At 36.3% G+C, this 23,105-nt stretch overlaps 2 protein-coding genes across 3 annotated transcripts in view; one reads left to right on the forward strand and one right to left on the reverse strand.

Moving 5' to 3' along the window:
- LOC140138970 (laminin subunit beta-2-like) overlaps positions 1 to 23,105 on the forward strand; it is a 555,517-nt gene that overhangs the window by 203,275 nt on the left and 329,137 nt on the right. The window lies entirely within an intron of this gene.
- The window catches only part of LOC140139854 (uncharacterized), a 56,871-nt gene continuing 39,285 nt past the window's right edge, over positions 5,520 to 23,105 (reverse strand). Inside the window, exons 1-2 of one of the 2 annotated variants that reach the window (XM_072161610.1) lie at positions 22,510 to 22,607; positions 5,520 to 8,568 (exon numbers count right to left, since the gene is read on the reverse strand). In XM_072161610.1, coding sequence (XP_072017711.1) covers positions 6,805 to 8,568; positions 22,510 to 22,530 — 1,785 coding nt within the window. In that variant the 5' untranslated portion in view covers positions 22,531 to 22,607 and the 3' untranslated portion in view covers positions 5,520 to 6,804. Of the gene's footprint in view, positions 8,569 to 22,509; positions 22,608 to 23,105 lie in introns of those variants that run through there. The other variant, XM_072161609.1, reaches the window with a different exon arrangement.

The following is a 23,105-nucleotide window of genomic DNA, read 5'->3' on the forward strand; positions in this document are numbered from 1 at the left end:
TGTCCCCCATGGAAAAATTAGAGGGTGGAAACGTGTACCCCTCCCCCCAGTTCTCCAAGCTTCCTCTGCCTATGATTGTAATGCAGCATGGTTTAGTTGTATATATCAGTGATAACTGCATGAAACATTAAGAAGAACAAAGACATTGCATCTTTTTAATGATTAAAAGAGCAGACCAGAAGGAACTGATACAAACCTCAAAATTAAGTTGCAGACAACAAGACAATTTTTAACACTTCATATTAAAGCCATATTATAACATTTCCAAACAAAATAGATTAGCATTTCTTTGCCATAAAATGTTAGCTTTTACTGTCAGATATATCCCCTTTTATTTTTGAGCCGAACAACTAAGCCAAAGCAAAGAAAATTGGAATTTACTACCAGCGCACATGTCGCCAATACGTACCACTCCTTCGGTCATGTTATGGTACGACCCTTTGTTGTGTATATCACCGTCCGCGCTACCGTGTGTTATGAACATCGTGTATGCGTTCGACTAATAATTCCATCGTAATAATAAAGCGCCGGTTCCGGCGTTTTATTCAAAATCTCAGATTTTGACAAAACTACAGCACCTAGAGCCTTGATTTTTGCAGGCAGTGTTCGAAATAAACACTTATCCTCTTGTCCTCATGTCCAAAAATCACTGGGGACAACCATATTGAGCTATGTACTTATCCCCTGGACAACCACTATATTTTACCTCTAAAAGTATGACACATTTTGGGGACAACCAAAATGTATTGAGGACAAGCAGAATTCATGCTTTAGTTATCCTCGGGATAACCTCCATATTTTCCTTATTTCGGACACTGTTTGCAGGGTATATTGGTTTAATAAAGTACAATTTAATCTTGTAAAAAAAAGAATTTGAAAAATTCAGTGAGGGCGTCCTCCTCAGCAAATGTTATAATATGGCTTTAAATATATCTTTGACTATTGAATGACTTATCAAAAAACATAAAGGACCTGATCAAATACCCTTATAGCTCCTTATCTGTAATGAACTTTTGTTCTGGTTTTTAATACTGGAACATTTGCGCACAAAAAAATTTCAGGCTATTTTATATTTTTTGCTTCAGGACTAATGTTGCTAAAGTTTTTACACCCCCATGTGCCCAAAACCTTTTAACCCCCTATTCATACACCCAAAATGTTTTTACCCCCCCTTATTCAGAACTCCTAAAATGTTATGACCCCCTACATATTTTCCAGCCCCCCTACCAAAGTATTTATGAACACTCCCTTACCCAGTTTCAAGATAGTGTATTAAGCTTTTTATACATTGGTAGAGTTATAATTTAACTGGTGTTTTTACAAAAGCTAGGCCTGTCAAAATAAGTGAATTCTAGCTGCTGCTAAAAGTGTGTTCTAACGCAGCTGTGTACTCTAGACGTTGTTTCTTTCGCGAAATTGAGTTTTTTGATATGTTTGTACTTTGTTATGTTTGTTATAAATACAAGGAGTGAAAATCCAAATTTGTAAACTCCAACTGCAATATTTTACGGAGTTTATTTCACTATTCCACTTGTGTTTGAAATTTAAAAGGAACGAAAATCTTTGTTGTACCAGCAGGGTACATGCGCGCAACAACGCGATCGCGCATTTTGTTTACGCATATGCGACGCCTATCTGCATGCATGGCGCATCTTATGGAAACACCACAGAAGCACTGATTTCACAAAATCCTAGTGGTCAAATGGCTCCGTTTTAGCTGATAAAATGTGGGTTTTTGAAGTTCTTTCCCCGATTTAAATATCAAGTTATGAATGGATTTCGCTCAAACTTCTCAAGGGGCTGTGGATTTACCCGATGTTCACGTAATATAAGGTAGAAAAACGAAAACTGCCGCAATTTCCTGTGAGATTTGATGAAAGTGCAAAATGTGATCACTTTAAACTTCAACGGCCATTATTTCAATGTTCATTTTCTCGGTAAAATGACGATTTAGGTACATGATAACTCAACAGCATTTTTAGGTAAGCAAATATGATCATCGTAAAAAGCATGATCGACTCAAGAAACAGGTTTCTCATTTTTTTATATTTTGGTCTATTTCCGATTTTAGGCATCATTTTGTGCAAATAGGCGTTTGTGAATTTTAAAAGTCCAATTTGATGCCTTATATGGTCAATATCTCAAAAACTAAGGCCAATATCAAAAAAATTAAAAAAAAACGTTTTTGGAATGGAGCCTCAAGATTGAGCTAAAAACAAAATAAAATATTTTGGAAAGTGTGTTTTTTGTTATGATGTACCTAACAAATATTGCCCAAAACTCACTTTTTGTGTGATTTTCTTCATAATTAGTGTTTTTACCCCAAATCTGTATTTATATTAAGATTTATTGATGTCTTGCCTTTATACTTTTATATGTCTTGCGCGAATAATTACAAAGTTATTGCACTTTTACTACATGCATGTCTGAGAGTACACAGCCTCTAAAAGCATAACAACACCTTGGACTAATAATGATGCTTGAATAATGAAAAGAGCCCTCGCTCATCCTTATTTTTAAGTGTGGAAACTAATTATCCATTTCCATGGAAAGATTTGGTGACCGCACTTCTGCAGTGACCCGGGCCATCTACCAATACATGTAAAAGCAACATTATCAATGGGTTTAGGTGCAACTTTTGAATCTGCATGTATCATTGCATCAACGGGTCACTATGGTAACTCATTAATTTTGGGCAAATCGAGTCGCCACAATTTGCAAAATAATACTGGGTGTCTCTTTGCTATGCCAGTTTTAATAAGTGAAGCACAGATTTTGAGTTGCTATCTACAGAAGATGGCAAAGCGGTCTACTGAAGATGGCAAAGCTATCTACTGAAGATGGTAAAGCTATCTACTGAAAATGGCAAAGCTATCTACTGAAGATGGTAAAGCTATCTACTGAAGATGGCAAAACTATCTACTGAAGATGGCAAAGCTATCTACTGAAGATGGCAAAGCTATCTACTGAAGATGGCAAAGCTATCTACTGAAGATGGCAAAGCTATCTACTGAAGATGGCAAAGCTATCTACTGAAGATGGCAAAGCTATCTACTGAAGATGGCAAAGCTGTCTACTGAAGATGGCAAAGCTATCTACTGAAGATGGCAAAGCTATCTACTGAAGATGGCAAAGCTATCTACTGAAGATGGCAAAGCTATCTACTGAAGATGGCAAAGCTATCTACTGAAGATGGCAAAGCTATCTACTGAAGATGGCAAAGCTATCTACTGAAGATGGCAAAGCTATCTACTGAAGATGGCAAAGCTATCTACTGAAGATGGCAAAGCTATCTACTGAAGATGGCAAAGCTATCTACTGAAGATGGCAAAGCTATCTACTGAAGATGGCAAAGCTATCTACTGAAGATGGCAAAGCTATCTACTGAAGATGGCAAAGCTGTCTACTGAAGATAGCCAAGCTGTCTACTGAAGATGGCAAATCTATCTACTGAAGATGGCAAAGCTATCTACTGAAGATGGCAATGCTATCTACTGAAGATGGCAAAGCTATCTACTGAAGATGGCAAAGCTATCTACTGAAGATGGCAAAGCTATCTACTGAAGATGGCAAAGCTATCTACTGAAGATGGCAAAGCTATCTACTGAAGATGGCAAAGCTATCTACTGAAAGATGGCAAAGCTATCTACTGAAGATGGCAAAGCTATCTACTGAAGATGGCAAAGCTATCTACTGAAGATGGCAAAGCTATCTACTGAAGATAGCCAAGCTGTCTACTGAAGATGGCAAATCTATCTACTGAAGATGGCAAAGCTATCTACTGAAGATGGCAATGCTATCTACTGAAGATGGCAAAGCTATCTACTGAAGATGGCAAAGCTATCTACTGAAGATGGCAAAGCTATCTACTGAAGATGGCAAAGCTATCTACTGAAGATGGCAAAGCTATCTACTGAAGATGGCAAAGCTATCTACTGAAGATGGCAAAGCTATCTACTGAAGATGGCAAAGCTATCTACTGAAGATGGCAATGCTATCTACTGAAGATGGCAAAGCTATCTACTGAAGATGGCAAAGCTATCTACTGAAGATGGCAAAGCTATCTACTGAAGATGGCAAAGCTATCTACTGAAGATGGCAAAGCTATCTACTGAAGATGGCAAAGCTATCTACTGAAGATGGCAAAGCTATCTACTGAAGATGTCAAAACTATCTACTGAAGATAAGAAAGCTATCTACTGAAGATAGCAATGTCAAATGCTATTTACCAGTGTACTTCGGTTATATGTATAAATGCGCTTTTATAAATGTGCACATGACCCATGGGCATGACATACCAAGACAAGTGTGACCAAATCCTCATGCATTGACTACTATACAGAAAGTATTAAATTTAATATAGTATTAATTGAATTACAAAATTATTACACATTTTGCAATTCGAATTTGTAATGTTATCAAAAACAACATTTTGAAAATACACTAAGCCAAAAAAGAAACTTATAATTTTTCACAAGGTCATATCTTAAAATCCTCTCCATAAAAATGAACAAAAATTGCACACAGGATTACTTCAATACTCTACTCTAAACACCTGTCAGTAACCAAACAGTTGTCCAACTGACACAACAGCAAAATGCACTGACATGCAACACCTTCCTGGACCACATTCACAGCGCAACAGATTTCTTTGGCTGGGTTCCAATTATTCGCCTGTACATGAACAAAAACTACACACAGGATTACTTCAATACCCTACTCTAAACACATGTCAGTAACCAAGCAGTTGTCCAACTGACACAACAGTAAAATGCACTGACACGGAACAGCTTTCGGGATCACATTCACAGGCAAATAATTGGAACCCAGCCAAAGAAATCTGTTGCGCTGTGAATGTGGTCCAGGAAGGTGTTGTATGTCAGTGCATTTTGCTCTTGTGTCAGTTGGACAACTGCATAGTTAGTGGCATGTGTTTAGAGTAGAGTATTGAGGTAATCCTGTGTGTAATTTTGGTTAATTTTGATATGACTTTGTGAAAAATTATAAGTTACTTTTTTGGCTTAGTGTATTTTGATGATGGAAAATAATATCCAATGACGTTTACAATATAATCACAAAGTTTAAAAAATCGAAAATTTTGCTGCTGTTATGGCAGCGCGGAGGTGGTCATGTGTGCATTTATATTTTATAATTATAACCGAAGTACACTGTTTACTGAATATAGCAATGTCAAATGCCATCTACTGAAGAGAGCAATATCAAATGATATTGAAGACAGCAATGTCAAATGCTATCTACTGAAGATAGGAATGACAAATTGTCGGCGGAGTACTACGTACGTACTATCGTGACATTTTTGGCAAATTTGAGATGTTGACAGAAGTATGGAAGGCCATACAAAAACACACAATTTAAACCAGGGTTTAAGTTTCAAAATTTATTATTTTTTCATTTTAAAATAAAATATTGTAAGTGCAATGCAATTTTATTAATGCCTATTATTATATATGCCACTTACAATACTGTAAACGTCAATATTTTCGTGAAAAGATATTTTCGCGATTTTGTCAATTGCGTGAGAATAAAATTTCACGGTTTTGATATTGATACAATAGAAACCTATTGAATAAGTGCACCTGCATGATCCCACTTTTTTTTACTTGCAATCAGTTAAACATAAGCCCCTTTAGCTAATCATCCAAAAAGTAGATGGGATCTTGTTGGTGCACATTTTTATTGCCGTTCCACTTTTGTGCTGTACATAGGCAAAATAACGGCAATTTGGCTCAAAGTATGAACTTTGACCTCTATTGAATAAGTTGGTGCTGTTTCAAGTTCTCGGCCAGTATATAGCCCTTATTGCATACTTTACATACATAAGACTTCTCATTGCTATGGGTTGCTATGTGCTGTTTCAAATATTGTGCCAGTGGAAAGCCGTTGTTGCATACTTTACATACATAAGGCTTCTTTTTGCTATGGATTGATATGTGCCGATTTAATTTGAAGGCCTTATTGTGTAAATGTGTTAATTGGTCCGTACTCTTTCAAACGATGTGGCAGTGTAAAACCCTTGTTGCATAGTTCACATGCATGAGGCTTCTCTGTTACTCAGCAAATAACAAATCATATCAATGTCTATAATCTAGGTGAAATCTATCAATCAGCTTACAAAGCCAACACAAGTACTGAAACTGCTCTCTTGAAGGTGAAAAGTGATGTGTTGAATGCCGCAAACAGGGGAAGTTGTCCTTCTTGCACTTTTAGATCCGTCTGTGGCATTCGATACCATCGACCACGGTATCATGCTCAAACGTTTACAGGATAGAATTGGTTTGTCTGGTAATGCATTGCAATGGGTTCATACATATCTTAATTGTAGAAGTAGTCATGTATTTATTGATGGTTGTGTTTCTAATTCATGAACAATCTTCATGCTTCCGATTAGCAACCACATTCAATTCAAATTCTGTCTTCTGATTTATAAGTGCCTGACTGACTCTGCTCCACAATACCTCATCGATTCAATTAGTCTTAAGCCAACACCTTCCAGTGACCCTGTTACAAAACTCTCCTAAACATTAATTCCCAAGTGCAAGTTAACCTGTGGTAATAAGTCATTTACAGCTGCTGGACCGTCCATCAGGAACAGCCTGCCACGGAACATACGGGAAGCTTCATCTCTCACACAATTCAAAAAGCTGCTGAAAACTCACTTGTACAATTTTTAGTATTTTTCATTTTGTCTTTGCATTGACTTTTCTTGTTTTTTCACTGGCTGGTTATTGTTTGTTGTTGGTATTGTAGTTTTGCGCATTTAGATCAATTTTTTGCATAAGCACCTTAAATCACCTTGATGTATGTAATGTATCTCTGCTTCTCTTTGCTATGAATTGCTATGTGTCGTTTCAAATTATGTGCCCGTGTAAAGCCCTTGTTGCATACTTTACAAACATGATTAGGCTTCTCTTTGCTATGGATTGCTATGTGCCGTTTCAAAATATGTACCCTTGTAAAGCCCTTGTTGCATACTTTACAAACATGAGGCCTCTCTTTGCTATGGATTGCTATGTGTCGTTTCAAATTATGTGCCAGTGTAAAGCCCTTGTTGCATACTTTACAAACATGAGGCTTCTCTTTGCTATGAATTGCTATGTGCTGTTTCAAATCACATGCCAGTGTAAAGCGCTTGTTGCATACTTTACATACATGAGGCTTCTCTTTGCTATGGATTGCTATGTGCTGTTTCAAGTTACCTGCCTGTGTAAAGCCCTTGTTGCATACTGTACATACATGAGGCTTCTCATTGCTATGGATTGCTATGTGCCGTTTAAAAGAAAATGCCCATGTAAAGCCCTTGTTGCATACTTTACAAACATGAGGCTTCTTTTTGCTATGGATTGCTATGTGCTGTTTCAAATTATGTGCCAGTTTAAAGCCCTTGTTGCATACTTTGCAAACATGAGGCCTCTCTTTGCTATGGATTGCTATGTGCTGTTTCAAAGTATGTGCCCGTGTAAAGCCCTTGTTGCATACTTTACATACATGAGGCTTCTCTTTGCTATGGACTGCTATGTGTCGTTTCAAAATATCTACCCGTGTAAAGCCCTTGTTGCATACTTTACAAACATAAGGCTTCACTTTGCTATGAATTGCTATGTGCTGTTTCAAATCACATGCCAGTGTAAAGCCCTTGTTGGATACTTTACATACATGAGGCTTCTCTTTGCTATGGATTACTGTGTGCTGTATTAAGTCATTTGCGAGTGTAAAGGCCTTGCTGCATACTTTACATACATAGTGCTTCTCTTTGCTATGGATTGCTATGTGTTGTATTAAGTCATTTGCCAGTGTAAAGCCATTGTCGCATACTTTACATACAAAAGGCTTCTCGCTATGAACTGCTTTGTGCTGTTCCAATTGATGCGCCAGTGTAAAGCCCTTGTTGCATACCTTACATTCATATGGCTTCTCTTTACTGTGAGTCTGTAAAATATGTGCTTTTAAGTTACCAAGGAACACGAAGTCTTGATTGCAAAGTTCACATTTAGGCTTCTCATTCTTATGAACTGCTTCATCATGCAGCTTCAAAAGCGTCACCAATGCAAAGCCCTTATTGCATACCTTACATACATAAGGCTGCACTTTCCTATGAGTTTGTAAATGAAATCTTAGGTTACTAGTTGATGTGAAGTATTTATTGCAAAGTTCACATTTGTAAAAATGCTTCTCATTGCCATGAACTGCTTCATGCCGGATCAAACCATGTGCCAGGGCAAAACTTTTGTTGCATACCTTACATACATGAGGCTTCTCTTTGCTATGGATCGGTGAACATCTATTCTGGTGTGTGAAAAAGGTCTGTCCAATAGTCCGAGTACATTCATGGTCCATCCAATTCTGTTTTCTTGTGAAGTCTTTATTGCAGTGTTGGCATTTATACAGCTTCTCTTTGGTGTCTGATTCGTACCAATACAGTCTAATCCGCTTCTTATGTTGGATCAGGTGACTCAGATATAGACAAGTGTCGTGGAAATGCCTTCTGCAATATAAACATTTGTGTGGCTTCAGGTTGAACAAGTTTTGAGATCTTCTGGAAGTCATGATCTGAAATGAGGATTAGAAAGGGAATATTGTTATAAGATTTATGTTTGTGTATAAGGGGCTGTGCAATAATCATGAGCCCTGGTGGGAGGGTAAAATGGGGGGGGGGGAGACTATTTTTGATACACATTCATCAGGTGCCTTTTAAACAAAACGTTCTAAAAAGGTTTAGGAAAAAAGTACGGAAACACTTCAATACCCAATTTTTCCTGCTCGCTGCACTCACAACATGTATTTAGACCATTAAAGGTTTGTAAATTGGTATCCCAAAATGGCATATGCAAAGGGGTGGGGAGTGGGTTTTTTGGCAGACCAGGGGGAGCAATTTTGGCATCCATGAGGCTGAGAGGGTGTTGGGGAAGCAATCATTCGGTATGCCATTGGGAAATTTTACCTCCACTCAATGCACAGCCCCTAATATGTAATGTACATGTAGTAGCGTTTTCACAGACTAATTGTACATGAACATATCGCACCAACCACATGGCTTTAATAAATAGTGTGCAATAAATATGACAATCGGGTTGGAGATATATTTTCTCAAAATATCAAGAGCTATCTTATAGAACCACTGAATCAATACTTGGCTCACTTAACACATTTTTTTAAGTTGATTCCAAATATGGTCATCATAATTTACAATTCGTAATTTTTTGGGAAGACAAAAAAATGTATCTCCCAAAATGGGAGATGGAATTTACTTGGTAGTCAGTTACTTATTTTGCAATTGAAAATATTGAGAAAGCTGGTCCAGTAACCCGGGGGCCATTCATATACAGGCCCGTAGGTAGGAATTTTTTTGGGGATGCTGATTTTGAAAAAGTGGACTTTCTTCAAGAGGGGGTGCAATTTTGTGAAAAGTGGACTCTCTTACCTTTTTGACCAAGAAAGCGTAGAAAAAACCCTAATATTTTGCTCACTACACTCGTAAATTGTGATATTTTTGGGACTTTTGTATACTTTTGTAAATTTGGGGGGTCACAGCCCCACACCCTGCATGCTGGGCCTGCTCATATGTAAAAGTTGTAAACTACAGAAAATCACTCTTTAACAAGCACAACCATTGTATCTTCAAAATGACCCTTAATATATAAGGATGATGATTTGTTTTAAATAATACCCTTAACAAGGACAAAGTTACAAACTTGTGGATTAAAATCAAACCCTTAGCAAAGATGCACGATCAATTTTGAAGCAAAAAAAGATCATAGCTATTGTTGTAGCGATCTTTTTAAGTCAATCTCTGACATTTTTCTCATAATTATCGCCTGCATTATTAGGGCAGTATTATCTTATTACTAGATTTCGCGGTTCTCAGGTCGGGCGCTTCTCGTGATAGGCCTATTTCTAATTACCCAAACCCGTTACCCATATACATGCCCTGACTTTTTTAAACTACTATGAAATGCGTCTCTCAATGATCAAGACCCAACTTGACACAACTTCGGTAGTTCGGTAGGCCTACCCATAATCTGGAAACCCATCATTCGCCTCTTCCAAGCCCTGCCCTGCTACCACATTTAGAGAAACCGAAATTAATCGCAAGAAACGTGAACGCAAACACGGTTATATAATAGGCCTTACCATAACTGATAATTTTTATGTTAACCCATGCGTTCTGAAAATAAGGCCTATAATTATTGGTCCGATGAGATGCACCTGTTAGTCACACTGTAATGCTTTCCGATGCGCGCACTGTCATGTGTCGGAGATGATACATCAGCATTTTCATTCATTGACATCATCTCCGTCACTCTACAGGTAAGCCCCCCCAAAACAAACAAAAAATTGTTTGCTTCTCCATAGATCACTTTCAGCTGTTGGGTCAATCGGTCGGGAAAAGGTTTTTTTTTCATGTACCAAAAGTATAATGTGAAGTACTATAATTATGTAAAACACTCACTGACCACAGAATTTCCACCAAAGATAAATTCAAAGGTAAACACTACTTTATTTGACACGTACGTGTCTGGCAGACTTAAAATACTGCATTTTTAAGTTCAAAAGTGTTTTACTTTTATAGACGCTGAGAATGATAATACAAAATATTAAAACCCTCAGCCAGGTACAACTGGACAGTTCTAAATTAAATCTTCAGTTTATTGCTATGAATTGCTTCATGGTGCTTCAAACGACTCGCCTTTGCAAAGCCCCTATTGCATACCTTACAAACATAAGGCTTGCACTTTCATATGATACGTCTGGAAATGATGTTTTAAGTGATGTGCCAGTATAAAGCCCTTGTTGCATACTTAACATACGTAAGGCTTCTCATTGCTATGAATTGCTTCATGGTGCTTCAAACGACTTGCCTTTGCAAAGCCCCTCTTGCATACCTTACAAACATAAGGCTGCACTTTCATATGATAAGTCTGGAAATGAAATTTTAGTGTTCCAATGTACTTGAAGTCTTTATTGCATACATGTAGTAAGGTAAGCACTGGCGTGTCCAGGATCTTTTCCTGCGGGGGGGCTCAGCCCCTCTTTCAGATTTATGTGGGGGGCTTAATGGCTAAAATCGCAAAAAAACGGCTGATTTTACATGATTTTTAACAAAGTGCGGGGGGCTTCAGCACCCAAAGCCTCCCCCCTGGACACGCCACTGGTAAGGTTTTTGTTTGCTATGTTTTACTTCATGCAGTTTTAAGTGATGTGCCAGTGTAAAGCCCTTGTTGCATTCCTTACATACATAAGGCTTCTCTTTGCTATGTATTGCTTCATGCTGTGTCAAGTGATGTGCCAGTGTAAAGCCCTTGTTGCATTCCTTACATATATGAGGCTTCTCTTTGCTATGCAATAATGCTTCATGCAGTTTCAAGGAATGTGTCAGTGCAAAGCCCTTGTTGCATTCCTTACATATGTAAGGCTTCTTTTTATAAGGCTTCTCTTTGCTATGTATTGCTTTATGCTGTGTCAAGTGATGTGCCAGTCTAAAGCCCTTGTTGCATTCCTTACATATATGAGGCTTCTCTTTGCTATGGATTGCTTCATGCTGTTTCAAGTTTTGTGTCCGTCTAAAGCCCCTGTTGCATACCTTACATACATGAGGCTTCTCTTCACTATGACTTGCTTCATGCAGTTTCAAGTGATGTGCCTGTGTAAAGCCCTTGTTGCATTCCTGACATTTATAAGGCTTCTCTTTGCTATGAGTTGGTTCATGCTTTTTCAAGTTTTGTGGCTGTCTAAAGCCCTTGTTGCATACTTTACATACATGAGGCTTCTCTTCTCTGTGAATCGGTGAGCATCTATTCAGGTGTGTAAAAAAAGATTTTTTAATTGTCGGAGTACATTCATGGTCCATCCAACTCTGTTTTCTTATGAAGTTTTTATAACAGTGTTGGCATAAATAGAGTGTCTTTTCGGTATCCGATTCATACCAATATTGTCTAATCCGCTTCTTGTGTTGGATCAGGTGACTCAGATAAAGATAAGTGTCATAGAAATACCTGCTGCAATATATACATTTGTGAGGCTTCAGGTTGAGTCTATTCAGGTGTGTAAAAAAGGTTTTTCTAATAGTCGCAGTACATTCATGGTCCAACCAATGCTGTTTTCTTGTGAAGTCTTTGTTGCAGTATTGGCATTCATATAGCTTCTCTTTGGTGTCTAATTCATACCAATATGGTCTAATCCGCTTCTTGTGTTGTATCAGGTGACTCAGATATAGATAAGTGTCATGGTAATGCCTGCTGCAATATATACATTTGTGAGGCTTCAGGTTGAACAAGTTTTGAGGTCTTCTGGAAGTCATGTTCTGAAATGATGATTTAAAAAATGGATATTAAAATCTAAATTCTTTATTGCAAAGTTCACATTTATGTAAGGCTTTTGCTATGAACTCTTTTATGCAGCTTCAAGTGATATGCCAATGCAAAGCCCTTGTTGCATACCTTTACCTTACATAAACAAGACTGCACTCTGAGTCTTAAAATAAAATTTTAGGCCACAAGTGTGCTTGAAGCCTTTGCTGCAAAGTTCACATTGCAATTTGTACATTGTGAGGGGTTTTCACTACTGTGAATTGATTTGTGGTGTTTATATTATGTGCCCTTGTAAAGAGTGATGTATCAACTGATGTTGCAGTGTAAAGCCCTTGTTGCATACTTTACATACAAAGGGCTTCTCGTCACTATGGGTTGTCATGTGCCTTATAAAGTCATCTGCCAGTGTAAAGCCCTCGTCGCATACTTTACATACATAAGCGTTCTTGCTATGAATTGCTTTGTGCTGTTCCAAGTGATGTGCCAGTGCAAAGCCCTTGTGGCATACCTTACATGCATATGGCTTCTCTTTACTGTGAGTTTGTAAATGATCTCTTAGGCTACGTCTGCTCTTGAAACTTTTATTGCAAAATTCACATTTGTAGAGCTTCTCATCATTCCTATGAATTGCTTCATGGTGCTTCAAAAGACTCGCCTTTGCAAAGCCCCTGTTGCATACCTTACAAGTATTAGGCAGCACTTTCATATGATATGTCTGGGAATGAGATTTTAGGGTTCTAGCGCACTTGAAGGCTTTATTGCATAGTTCACATTGGTAAGGTTTTTCTTTACTATGTTTTGCTTTATGCTGTTTTAAGTGATGTGCAAGTGCAAAGCCCTTATTGCATACTTTACATACATAAGGCTTCTCTAAGTTCTCTTTGCTATGGAATAATACTTCATGTAGTTTCAAGGAATAAGCCACTGCAAAGCTCTTGTTGCATTCCTTACAGTATATATAAGGCTTCTTTTTATAAGGCTTCTTTTTGCTATGTATTGCTTCATGCTGTGTCAAGTGATGTGCGTGTGTAAAGCCTCTGTTGCATTCCTTACATATATAAGGCTTATCTTTGTTATGAGTTAGTTCATGCTGTTTCAAGTATTGTGGCAGTCTAAAGCCCCTGTTGCATACATTACATACATAAGGTTTCTCTTCAATATGACTTGCTTCATGCTGTTTCAAGTGATATGCATATGTAAAGCCTTTGTTGCATTCCTTACATATATAAGGCTTCTCTTTGCTATGGATTCCTATGTGCATAATATAATAATATTCATTTGTAAAGTCCTTGTTGCATACTTTACATACATGTATATGAGGCTTATCTTTGCTGTGAATCGGTGAACGTCTATTCAGGTGTGTGAAGACGGTTTTTCTAATAGTTGGAGTACATTCATGGTCCTTCCAATTCTGTTTTCTTGTGAAGTCTTTATTACAGTGTTGGCATTCATATAGCTTCTCTTTGGTGACTGATTCATACCAATATGGTCTAATCCGCTTCTTGTGTTTGATCAGGTGACTCAGATAAAGATAAGTGTCATAGAAATACCTGCTGCAATATATACATTTGTAGGGCTTCAGGTTGGGTCTACATGTATTTAAGTGTGTAAAAAGGTTTTTCTAATTGTCAGAGTACATTCATGGTCCTTCCAGTTCTGTTTTCTAATAAACTTTTTATAACAGTGTTGACATTCATAAAGCTTCTTTTTGATGTCTGATTCATACCAATATGGTCTAATCCATTTCCTGTGTTTGATCAGGTGACTCAGATATAGACAAGTGTCATGGAAATACCTGCTGCAATATATACATTTGTAGGGCTTCAGGTTGAACAAGTTTTGATGTCTTCTGGAAGTCATGTTCTGAAATAAGGATTTAAAAAAATGGATATTGTAATACATAATGTGGTAGTGCTTTTGTAGACTACATTGTATGTGGCTCAAAATAAGCTAAGGTGTCATAAAAGTGTAACACACAATTATTTTTCCAGCTCTTTTCTTTTGGTCTCCAACCAGGTTTAAATTATAGTATGCACATATATCGTTCATAATACACTAAAAGAAAGATAAGTTATAGACCATTTACTTCACAAATTTAATTTTCTAGCCCTTTGCGTGACGTTATATTTGACAGACACAATTTTGATGATTTTCTGCAATCAAATAAAAATTTATAAAGTATTACATAAGGTATTTTGTGGTTATTTAGGTGTAGGACCTACAGCAACTGATTGTGGAAAAAAATGTGTCCAAATATTACAATTTGGAGGATAAATTGTTATAAATAAAATATGTGTGTCTGTCAAGCCATAACATACGCAAGATGTCTGTCAAATGTAACATACAGAATAATAATTTGGCAAAAACAGTAGTTCAAGATGGGAAATTGAATAAAGATCACATGCAGTTTATAAATCACATGTTTTAAAACACTTTTATAAACTCTAAACTATCATCATAATGTGAACATCAAGTGATTTTTAATTTTTTAAACGTATTATGTATGTTACTTTTGACAGACACATACAAATCTAGCGTATGTTACTTATTACAAATGTTTGACAGACAACACTTAACAATGGATTGTGTCATCAAAAAGCTTCTCCTCACAAAGTGATAATGCCACAAAGCTAGGTGGAGCTAAATGCTATGTCATGTAGCATAATTAGCTGTATCACCCTAGTTTAGCAGGAATTACAGCACAGTCTTGCGTATGTTATTATTTGACAGACATTTCAAGAAAAATTTTAAAATTGTTATATGTTCAAAAAAGATGGCAGCCACTTACAAATTGATTATAATATGGAGAAATGAAGTTATTTACAATAGATTTACCCTTTAGTTTATGCTTCAAGTCTTTGTTTATAAAAAACTGAGGGACTTCAAAATCAATCAAAAGTTTGACAGACAATAGTAACATACGCAAGGCAAACTTTTAAATCCTTTTTTTGATCTGTTAACTTATAATTCATAATGCCTCTTTCTGTTTTTTTGATTGGTTTACTGCACCATTTTGGGAAACAGGTCACATGAATTTCTATAAGGATCCATAAAAAAATTAAAAGCTGTTGAAAAAGGCGTCTCTTGGCATGTTACAAATAAAAGTGTAAAATAGGCATTTTTACAGCTATTTTTATTTTTTTTATTATTTAGAGTGAAAGGATTTTACTTAAATTGTGTATGCTAAATCTTTACTACCTAAACTTGCCACTAAACTAGCAAATATTCCATTTCTATAATTATTATTTTAAAAACAAGATGTCAAAATATATGGCTATAATATGACACCTTAGCATATTTTGAGCCATGTATACAAACATATTGTGCCCACCATGGCTCTGAAAAATAGTGTGCAATAAATACAATGATCAGCTCCAAGTAGCATGTACATGGCCATTACATTGAATTTGCCACCCTCCCCAAAAAGGGACATTGTTTCACTTTGTTCTTAGCTATAGAACCACTGAACCAATACTAGGCTTGTTTTTATGCATTTTCCATTCCAAATACGGTCATGAACATTTACAATTCTGAATCTTTGTCATTGGCAGTCATCACCTGCATCGAGAATTAAGTTAGCATTCAATTTGAGAACAACATTAAGGGGGTACTACACCCCTGTCCAATTTTGTGCCTATTTTTGCATTTTTCTCAAAAATTATAGCACATTGGTGGCAAGTAAGATATATGTATATTATAGGGGCAAGGACTACAACTACTGCACTGAAAATCCAGCAACTCAAGGCAAGTAGTTATTGATTTATTGATCAATTATTGGTTTCCCTCATTTTCGACTGTAACTCCTCAACTGTTGTCTGAAATAAAATTGTCAGTGCAGTAGTTGTAGTCCTTGCCCCTACAATATACATATCTTACTTGCCACCAATGCGCTAGAATTTTTGAGAAAAATGCAAAAATAGGCACAAAATTGGGCAGGGGTGTAGTACCCCCTTAAGCTACAATTGTGCACTTGATCTCATTTGAAAGCTTACACTAATTCTGCTGTGTACATGTCATTAATTTTTGTTGCTAGATATTTTAGTATTACCGGTACTATGTACATGGAATAGTGGAGTGGAGGAGATATATGTGGAGGGGCGAAGTATGTGTGTAACTGTAAAGTCTATAATGGGAGTCCCAGAGAAATAGTCATTTGCAACACATTGCTGTGGATTGCAGGCCTTGCCGTCTAGATTTCAAAGGCGAGTGGTCAATCGCTCGCTACCTTGATGCTAGGCGAGTAAGCGAATCACTCGCTAGTGGTCGAATCACTCGCTAGTGGTCGAAGATCGCTAGTGGTCGAATCACTCTCTAGGTCTGAAAGAGCAATCAGTATGATACACTTACCATACGCACTGCTGATATCCTGTCTTTCAGAAATCAAGACTAGTTTATTACGATAAATTGAATACATTGGAAGTGCTAAAACTTGAATGTAATTTAGATTCAATTTGGGTGATTCGCAGCGAGCGATATTTATTGTCTATGGTGAGTGGAAAATCGCTCGCTAGAAATTGAGTTTGGGCAAGCGGTGGCGAGTGAGAGCGATCGCTCGCCTCAAACGGCAAGGCCTGGATTGCTATATGATGTTTCAAATAACATGCCTGTGAATGTAACCCTTGTTGCATACTTTACATACATGAGGCTTCTCATGAATTACTTTGTGCCGTCACAGTGAGATGAGCTAGTGTAAAGCCCTTGCATACTGTGCAATATTAACTCAGTTCTTGGTGCCTGTTACCTGGTCCACTCATACAGCAAATAGCCCCCCCTCGCCGAAAATCTTATGTAAGATCCACTGTCAGCTTCCCCAAACCACACCACTACTATATGGTCATTTTCAAGGTAAAGGGTGTAACTTTGGATTTTTAACATTTTGATCCGTAGTGTTCTAATAAAGCCACAGAATTCCATGATTTTTGGCCACATAAGTCACCTAGTTAGCAGCTACCTTGGGTAGCATAATCATCTTTGGGAGTTACTGCGTTCAGTTTTAGCAGGCTTAAATGTACTTAATATTGCCATTTTGAAAAACTATAAAAAACAGTAACATTTTTGTAAAACCCTGTGATTTCTTCAGTTAGTTCATGGATAATTTTTCTTATTCTGAAAGTATGGTCATATGTTCAGTAAACACTGCCACATTAGATTTAATTGTGAACAGCCCTGTATTTTTGAGAACCGGACTTCGATATTTGTCGTTTCGGAGGCTTCATTTTCCGTTAACAATTGTTAACAAACTTTGTGGGTATAGCTTTGGTTCATAATTCTTGGTTATTTCTTCACTTCTTCTTGATTCATAACAGTTGATATCTTAACTTGAAATGGGTAACAAAAATTAGTCGATTTGCAAGCTTTTAAAATTTTTATAAAATCTTGACTTCAAAGAGCCGATTTTCCGTTAACTTTTTTGAAGCCTCCGAAACAAACTGTTCAGCTAGCTTGGGCAAATATAAATAAAAGAGCTCATCCAATCTATTAATCAAAATGTAGCAAAGTAGATCCTCAAGTCACTTGTTTTTAAATCGTGGAGATATATATCACAGTTTGAAAATGGGACCCAATACAAACTTTCCGTTAACACTTGAAGCCTCCGAAACAAATGAAGCCTCCGAAACAACAATCCTCTTTGCACATCTAAATTGGTGTGTTCCATATTGATATCTGCATTGTAATTGTTACTTGATATGTGCAGAATGTCATAAATTTAAAAAAAATTGATATTATGGTTAATGTTTGAAAAATATACTGATACCCAAGAAAGCCTGTTTCGGAGGCTTCACATGCAAGTTAACACCATGCTTAACGAATGGGTGAAAAAATTAATGTGTGATTAATCTACAATATCTGCTGCATAGAATCATTAATTCAATACACACAAGAAAATAACAGCTTAGATGATCACAACAGTGTTGTTTTCAAAAAATACTTCTGCAATGTTTAACCATTGTTAACATGAAGCCTCCGAAACAAAAAAAAATTACTTGCTGTGATAATTTAATTTTTGTCACAACTGAAATTCAATACTTAGATGCAAAGCATGAAAATTGGTAATTGTGATATTTTGTACCTATTTTTTCATGTCAACTTGTAGTAGTTAGCCAAATATTTTACTTTTATGATCACCTGTGTTGTTAACTGAAGCCTCCGAAACACAAATCGCTTGAACTGCCAATTCTAAAAAATAACTCCAATTTCTGTGAAACTTGGCTGGTAGGTTCCTTTCATCAAGTAGTATTTGAACATGAAGTTAGACATTCAAATTATTTTAGGAACCCAATTAAAACTTAAAAAATATGTTTAAGGTTGGGAAATTTCCATTGTAAATGACACTTGATGTTTAAAATTTTCAAAACTGCAATTACAAACATAGCAAAACATGGTATAAAATTTAACTTATATCTGTTGACTTACTTTGGAATGGGATTTCACATGTATTCCAGCTTTCATGTCATAATTTTCTGAGCATATGTAAAATACATTTTTCTTAGATTTTAACCAAAATGTTATGGAAATGTCAAATTTTTTATTAGAAATCAAAAGATTTAAGCCTTGAAACATTATGTTACTGAAATTTAAGTTGCTTCTATGCATGATTTCAGTAAACAGAAACATATTTAAGTGGTTTGAAATTTTGACCCTAAAAATCAAAAGTTACACCCTTTACTGTGAAAATGACCATATATGTCCAGTTCAGTCTTTACTGTGGTTAAGATTCGATCTGCTTCTATAAAACTTTAAGAATTTCACAATATTTACGGTCAGGTTGTCTACTGTCAATGTATAGGTCACCATGCCTAATGATAGCTGTTCTATCAAATATTTAAGCCATGTCAAGATATGAAAAAGAACCTAAAATATGAATATTGACCATGAGTAGTGTCACCCCCCCCCCCCCCGGTGGGGGAAATTATTCTTTACTTTTAATCTCTTTCATTTGATACCACTCAGGGGGGTCATACCTTCTTGGCATTTTGAGATATAAAAAGGATATTAATATTGACCCAGGCTCAGGGCTTATTATGAGTGGGAAATACCAGACTCATCTCAAGTGGAGGTCACTTCCAATCATCCCTAAGTTATAGATTTAAGGAATGTTCTCTGTATTCCTATTTATCATGTGATTTTGGATGATTTGAAGTGACCTCTGCTTGAGATGAGTCTGGTATTTCTTCCTAGCTATTATGTGAAATGAGACACATGTAGCAGCCGACAAGTGCATCGCTTTTGATATGGATGAACACATATCGAGATACCACAGAGTTTCTATTCTACACATTATTATGATTTGCACATGCTCAGTACCCCATATGATGTTGCTGATTACAAGAAAATTTGATTTGTTGTCGGGTAAAACCCAGGTTTTGTTTCCAATACACTAACTTGAAATGCAATACCCTAATTAGCGGCAATTGCTGGTCCTGTGTCGCAACCTGGGGTACCTTTGTGTTACATAGTAAAAAATTAAATGGTTCAAACATTTTACTTACACATCTCATTTGAAGTGGTTCATCCTCCTGAGCATTTTGACACCTTTTTTTCTGGAAATCCGTTAAAAAATGAGAGAGTGCGGGCAAAAACAATCACAAAGTAGGGAGGATAATCCCACCTCTTTATTCCACATGTATACACTCATTCTGAGCAAGTATTGGTCTTTTAAATGAACTTCTGTATTTATAAACATGTTTTAGATCTATGCCTGGGAGTCCATTTAGACATTTTTTATTACATGTAGAATTTGTAGATTCAAATTTTTAATGGGGGTTTTAAATCAAATTTATGATAAGAATCCCTCCCCCTAATCCTCCTCCCCCTAATCCTCAGCCACCCTTGGCACATTTCATGCCAAACGTCATAAGAAAATAATTTTAAAATATTTTAAAACAGGATCAAAATATGAGTAATCTAGAATAAATTAGCCTCAATTTAAGACCTAATTGAATCTTCTAAGTGAAGGAATACTCAAGAGACAGTGTTTTGAAATCCAAGCTGCACATCAAAATGTAACAAAACCACCTTTTTGGGTACCCCAGTATATGACACAGGATCATATATTTTACTGCATTTTATCCGTAACAATTTTTAAAATTGTTTGAGAATTACAATTATATAAAGGAACACATTTAGCCCATTCAGCTAAGATCCAGGTGCTTGTTAGAATATTAAATCACAAGTCTAACACAATGCATATATTTAAACTTTCTTTATCTGATGTGTCTATATGACAATAGAATATTGATTTCAATAGAATTGATACATTTTGAGTTTGTACGGTACTTTACCATTGAGCGATCGATTTCTAGCCAATCAGATAGGACTCCTTTTCCTTTTCGGAGTATGGAAAAATATTTATAATACAGGGTGTTGACACTGTGCGATGCTATACTGCTAGTACCGTAACCATGGTAACCACTGGGTATAAGCCCACCCCCTAGTTGGCAGATTTCACTTCAAAAATGGGGGTGGGCTTATAACCGGGGAAGGGCTAGTGCTTGAATTTAAAAATAAGAACAATCACCCCCATTTGTATATGCCCAATGTACCAGTAATTTCTATCAACTATGTCAATTTCTTAAAATTATAAGTGTGGAATGTTATAAAATTATCAACTAATATTTTTTATATTTGTTCTTAAATATGAGAACAAAGCATTGATTTGATTTAAGAACTTGGCCAAAATTTAGTACTGGGCTTATACCTGAGTGCACCCTTGTTCCCAGAATGTTTTGAAAAATAGGGGTGGGCTCATAGCCGAAGTTGGGATTATCACCTGGTAGTTACGGTAATAGTATTTGCTACACATGAGCTGATATATGCGAACATGTCCGAAATAAGGAAAATATGGAGGTTGTCCCGAGGACAATAAAGCATAAATTCTGCTTGTCCTCAAAACATTTTGGTTGTCCCCAAAATGTGTCATATTTACAATGTAAGAGGTAAAATATAGTGGTTGTCCAGAGGATAAGTACACCAGGCACAAAAAGAAACTCGTCAGTTATAGTCATCCTTGCTGTTCTATAACTTGATAATTTTGGATTATTCTGAAATATACATTTTGTTAATTGGACTTTGCTTTCTCATTTGACACCCTGTTTGTGAAAAACGAACAAGAATTGACCATTATATACGCCTCCAAAGCCTCAAACTCCAAAATCAAAAGTCGCATTTTCAACGATTTTCAATGGGAACACATCGTTGTATTGCACACAAGCACCACAGGTCAATCAATAAAGCACACAGTGTAACAGGCACAATTGAATCGTTATTGCAACTTTTCATTTTGGGGTTTGAGAGTTTGGAGGTGTATATCTTGATCAATTCTTGCTCAATGTTCACGAACAGGGTGTCAAATGAGAAAGAAAAGTCCAATTAACAAAATGTATATTTCAGAATAATCCAAAATTTTCAAGTTATTGAAAAGCAAGAATGAATATAACTGACGAGTTTCTTTTTGTGCCTGGTGTACATATCTCAATATGTCCCCAGTGATTTTTGGACAAGAGGATAAGTGCTTATTTCGAACAACATGCGAATGATTCACTTCAGTGAAGCATATAAATTTCATTACCATGCATTCAAATATCAAGTAATTGGCATTCTGATTAAATTTTCTCTTAAATTTTCACTAAAATTTGGCTTGCTATACAGTCAGTTAACTACAAATTTGAACGTTTGAGGACTTGTTCTCAAGTTGTAGAAGGTGCCATAGGGTGTCTTCAGTGTTAATTATTTTCATTATAAATGTCTTAAAATATTAATATTGACAATATAATTAACAACCTGTTTCACCTCTCCATATATTCATACATTGCTCACCTGTGTTTTCACATATATTTTGTGGTGAAAAATGATTACAAATAATGTGTAATTTGCAATCATTTTTGGAGCAACGATTTCTTCGTACCGACGGCTAAGTGTGTATGTGAATGCACATTAAACACAATACAAACACATACACAGCACCTGTTGGAACTCCCCGACGGAGCGGGGAGTTTCAATTATTGGAACTGAGCTACAGTACAACCAATGCACTACAAGTACAAATACAATTTGTACATGTAGTAAAATATATTATAAGCTTACCATTATTTTTGATAAACCATGCTATGTCATGGTCCCATTTACATTCCAGAATGAGCTGAATTCCACTAAATAAATTGTAACATATAGCTTTTCAACTTACTATTGATTTAATGACTGGCATCCATGCAAAATCTTTGTTGTATGATGTGCTGTTGTTACACTGTTCAGTGATATCAGTGGATGTATGTGTGTGCCTGCATGAACACATGCACTGTACAGCTACAATACAATTTAGCTGTGTGTGCTGTGGCAGGGTCACTGCATATTAATAAGGGTCACTGCTCTGTATGTAATATTGATAACAATCCCTTTAAAAGGGATCTTCAGCTACAGAGATTAATTTTCATTGTGTGGGATATGATACATTGTGTTTGGGTATAAAACATTGCCCTGGGAAACATTGTTTTAATAATTAAATGAATTTACATGTTTGATTGTATTGATCATAACATATATGGAAACCTCAGGCCTGTAGCTGGAATTTTTTTGGAGGGGGGGGTGTATATATTTTCCAAATGTAGACCTTTCCAGGAGAAATCTTCATTCTGGTCAATAGTATAGACCTTGATCCCCTCTGCAATTTATTTTGGATCCTATTTTTTAACAAATTTCACAGAGTATATGATTTGGGGTAGGCCTATTTTATCAAAATGTTTGACATTTTTGGCCCAATTTTGCTTTTATTTTTACAGACAA

This window comes from Amphiura filiformis, chromosome 18 (assembly GCF_039555335.1).
Source record: "Amphiura filiformis chromosome 18, Afil_fr2py, whole genome shotgun sequence".
In the NCBI taxonomy this organism is placed as follows: domain Eukaryota; kingdom Metazoa; phylum Echinodermata; class Ophiuroidea; order Amphilepidida; family Amphiuridae; genus Amphiura; species Amphiura filiformis.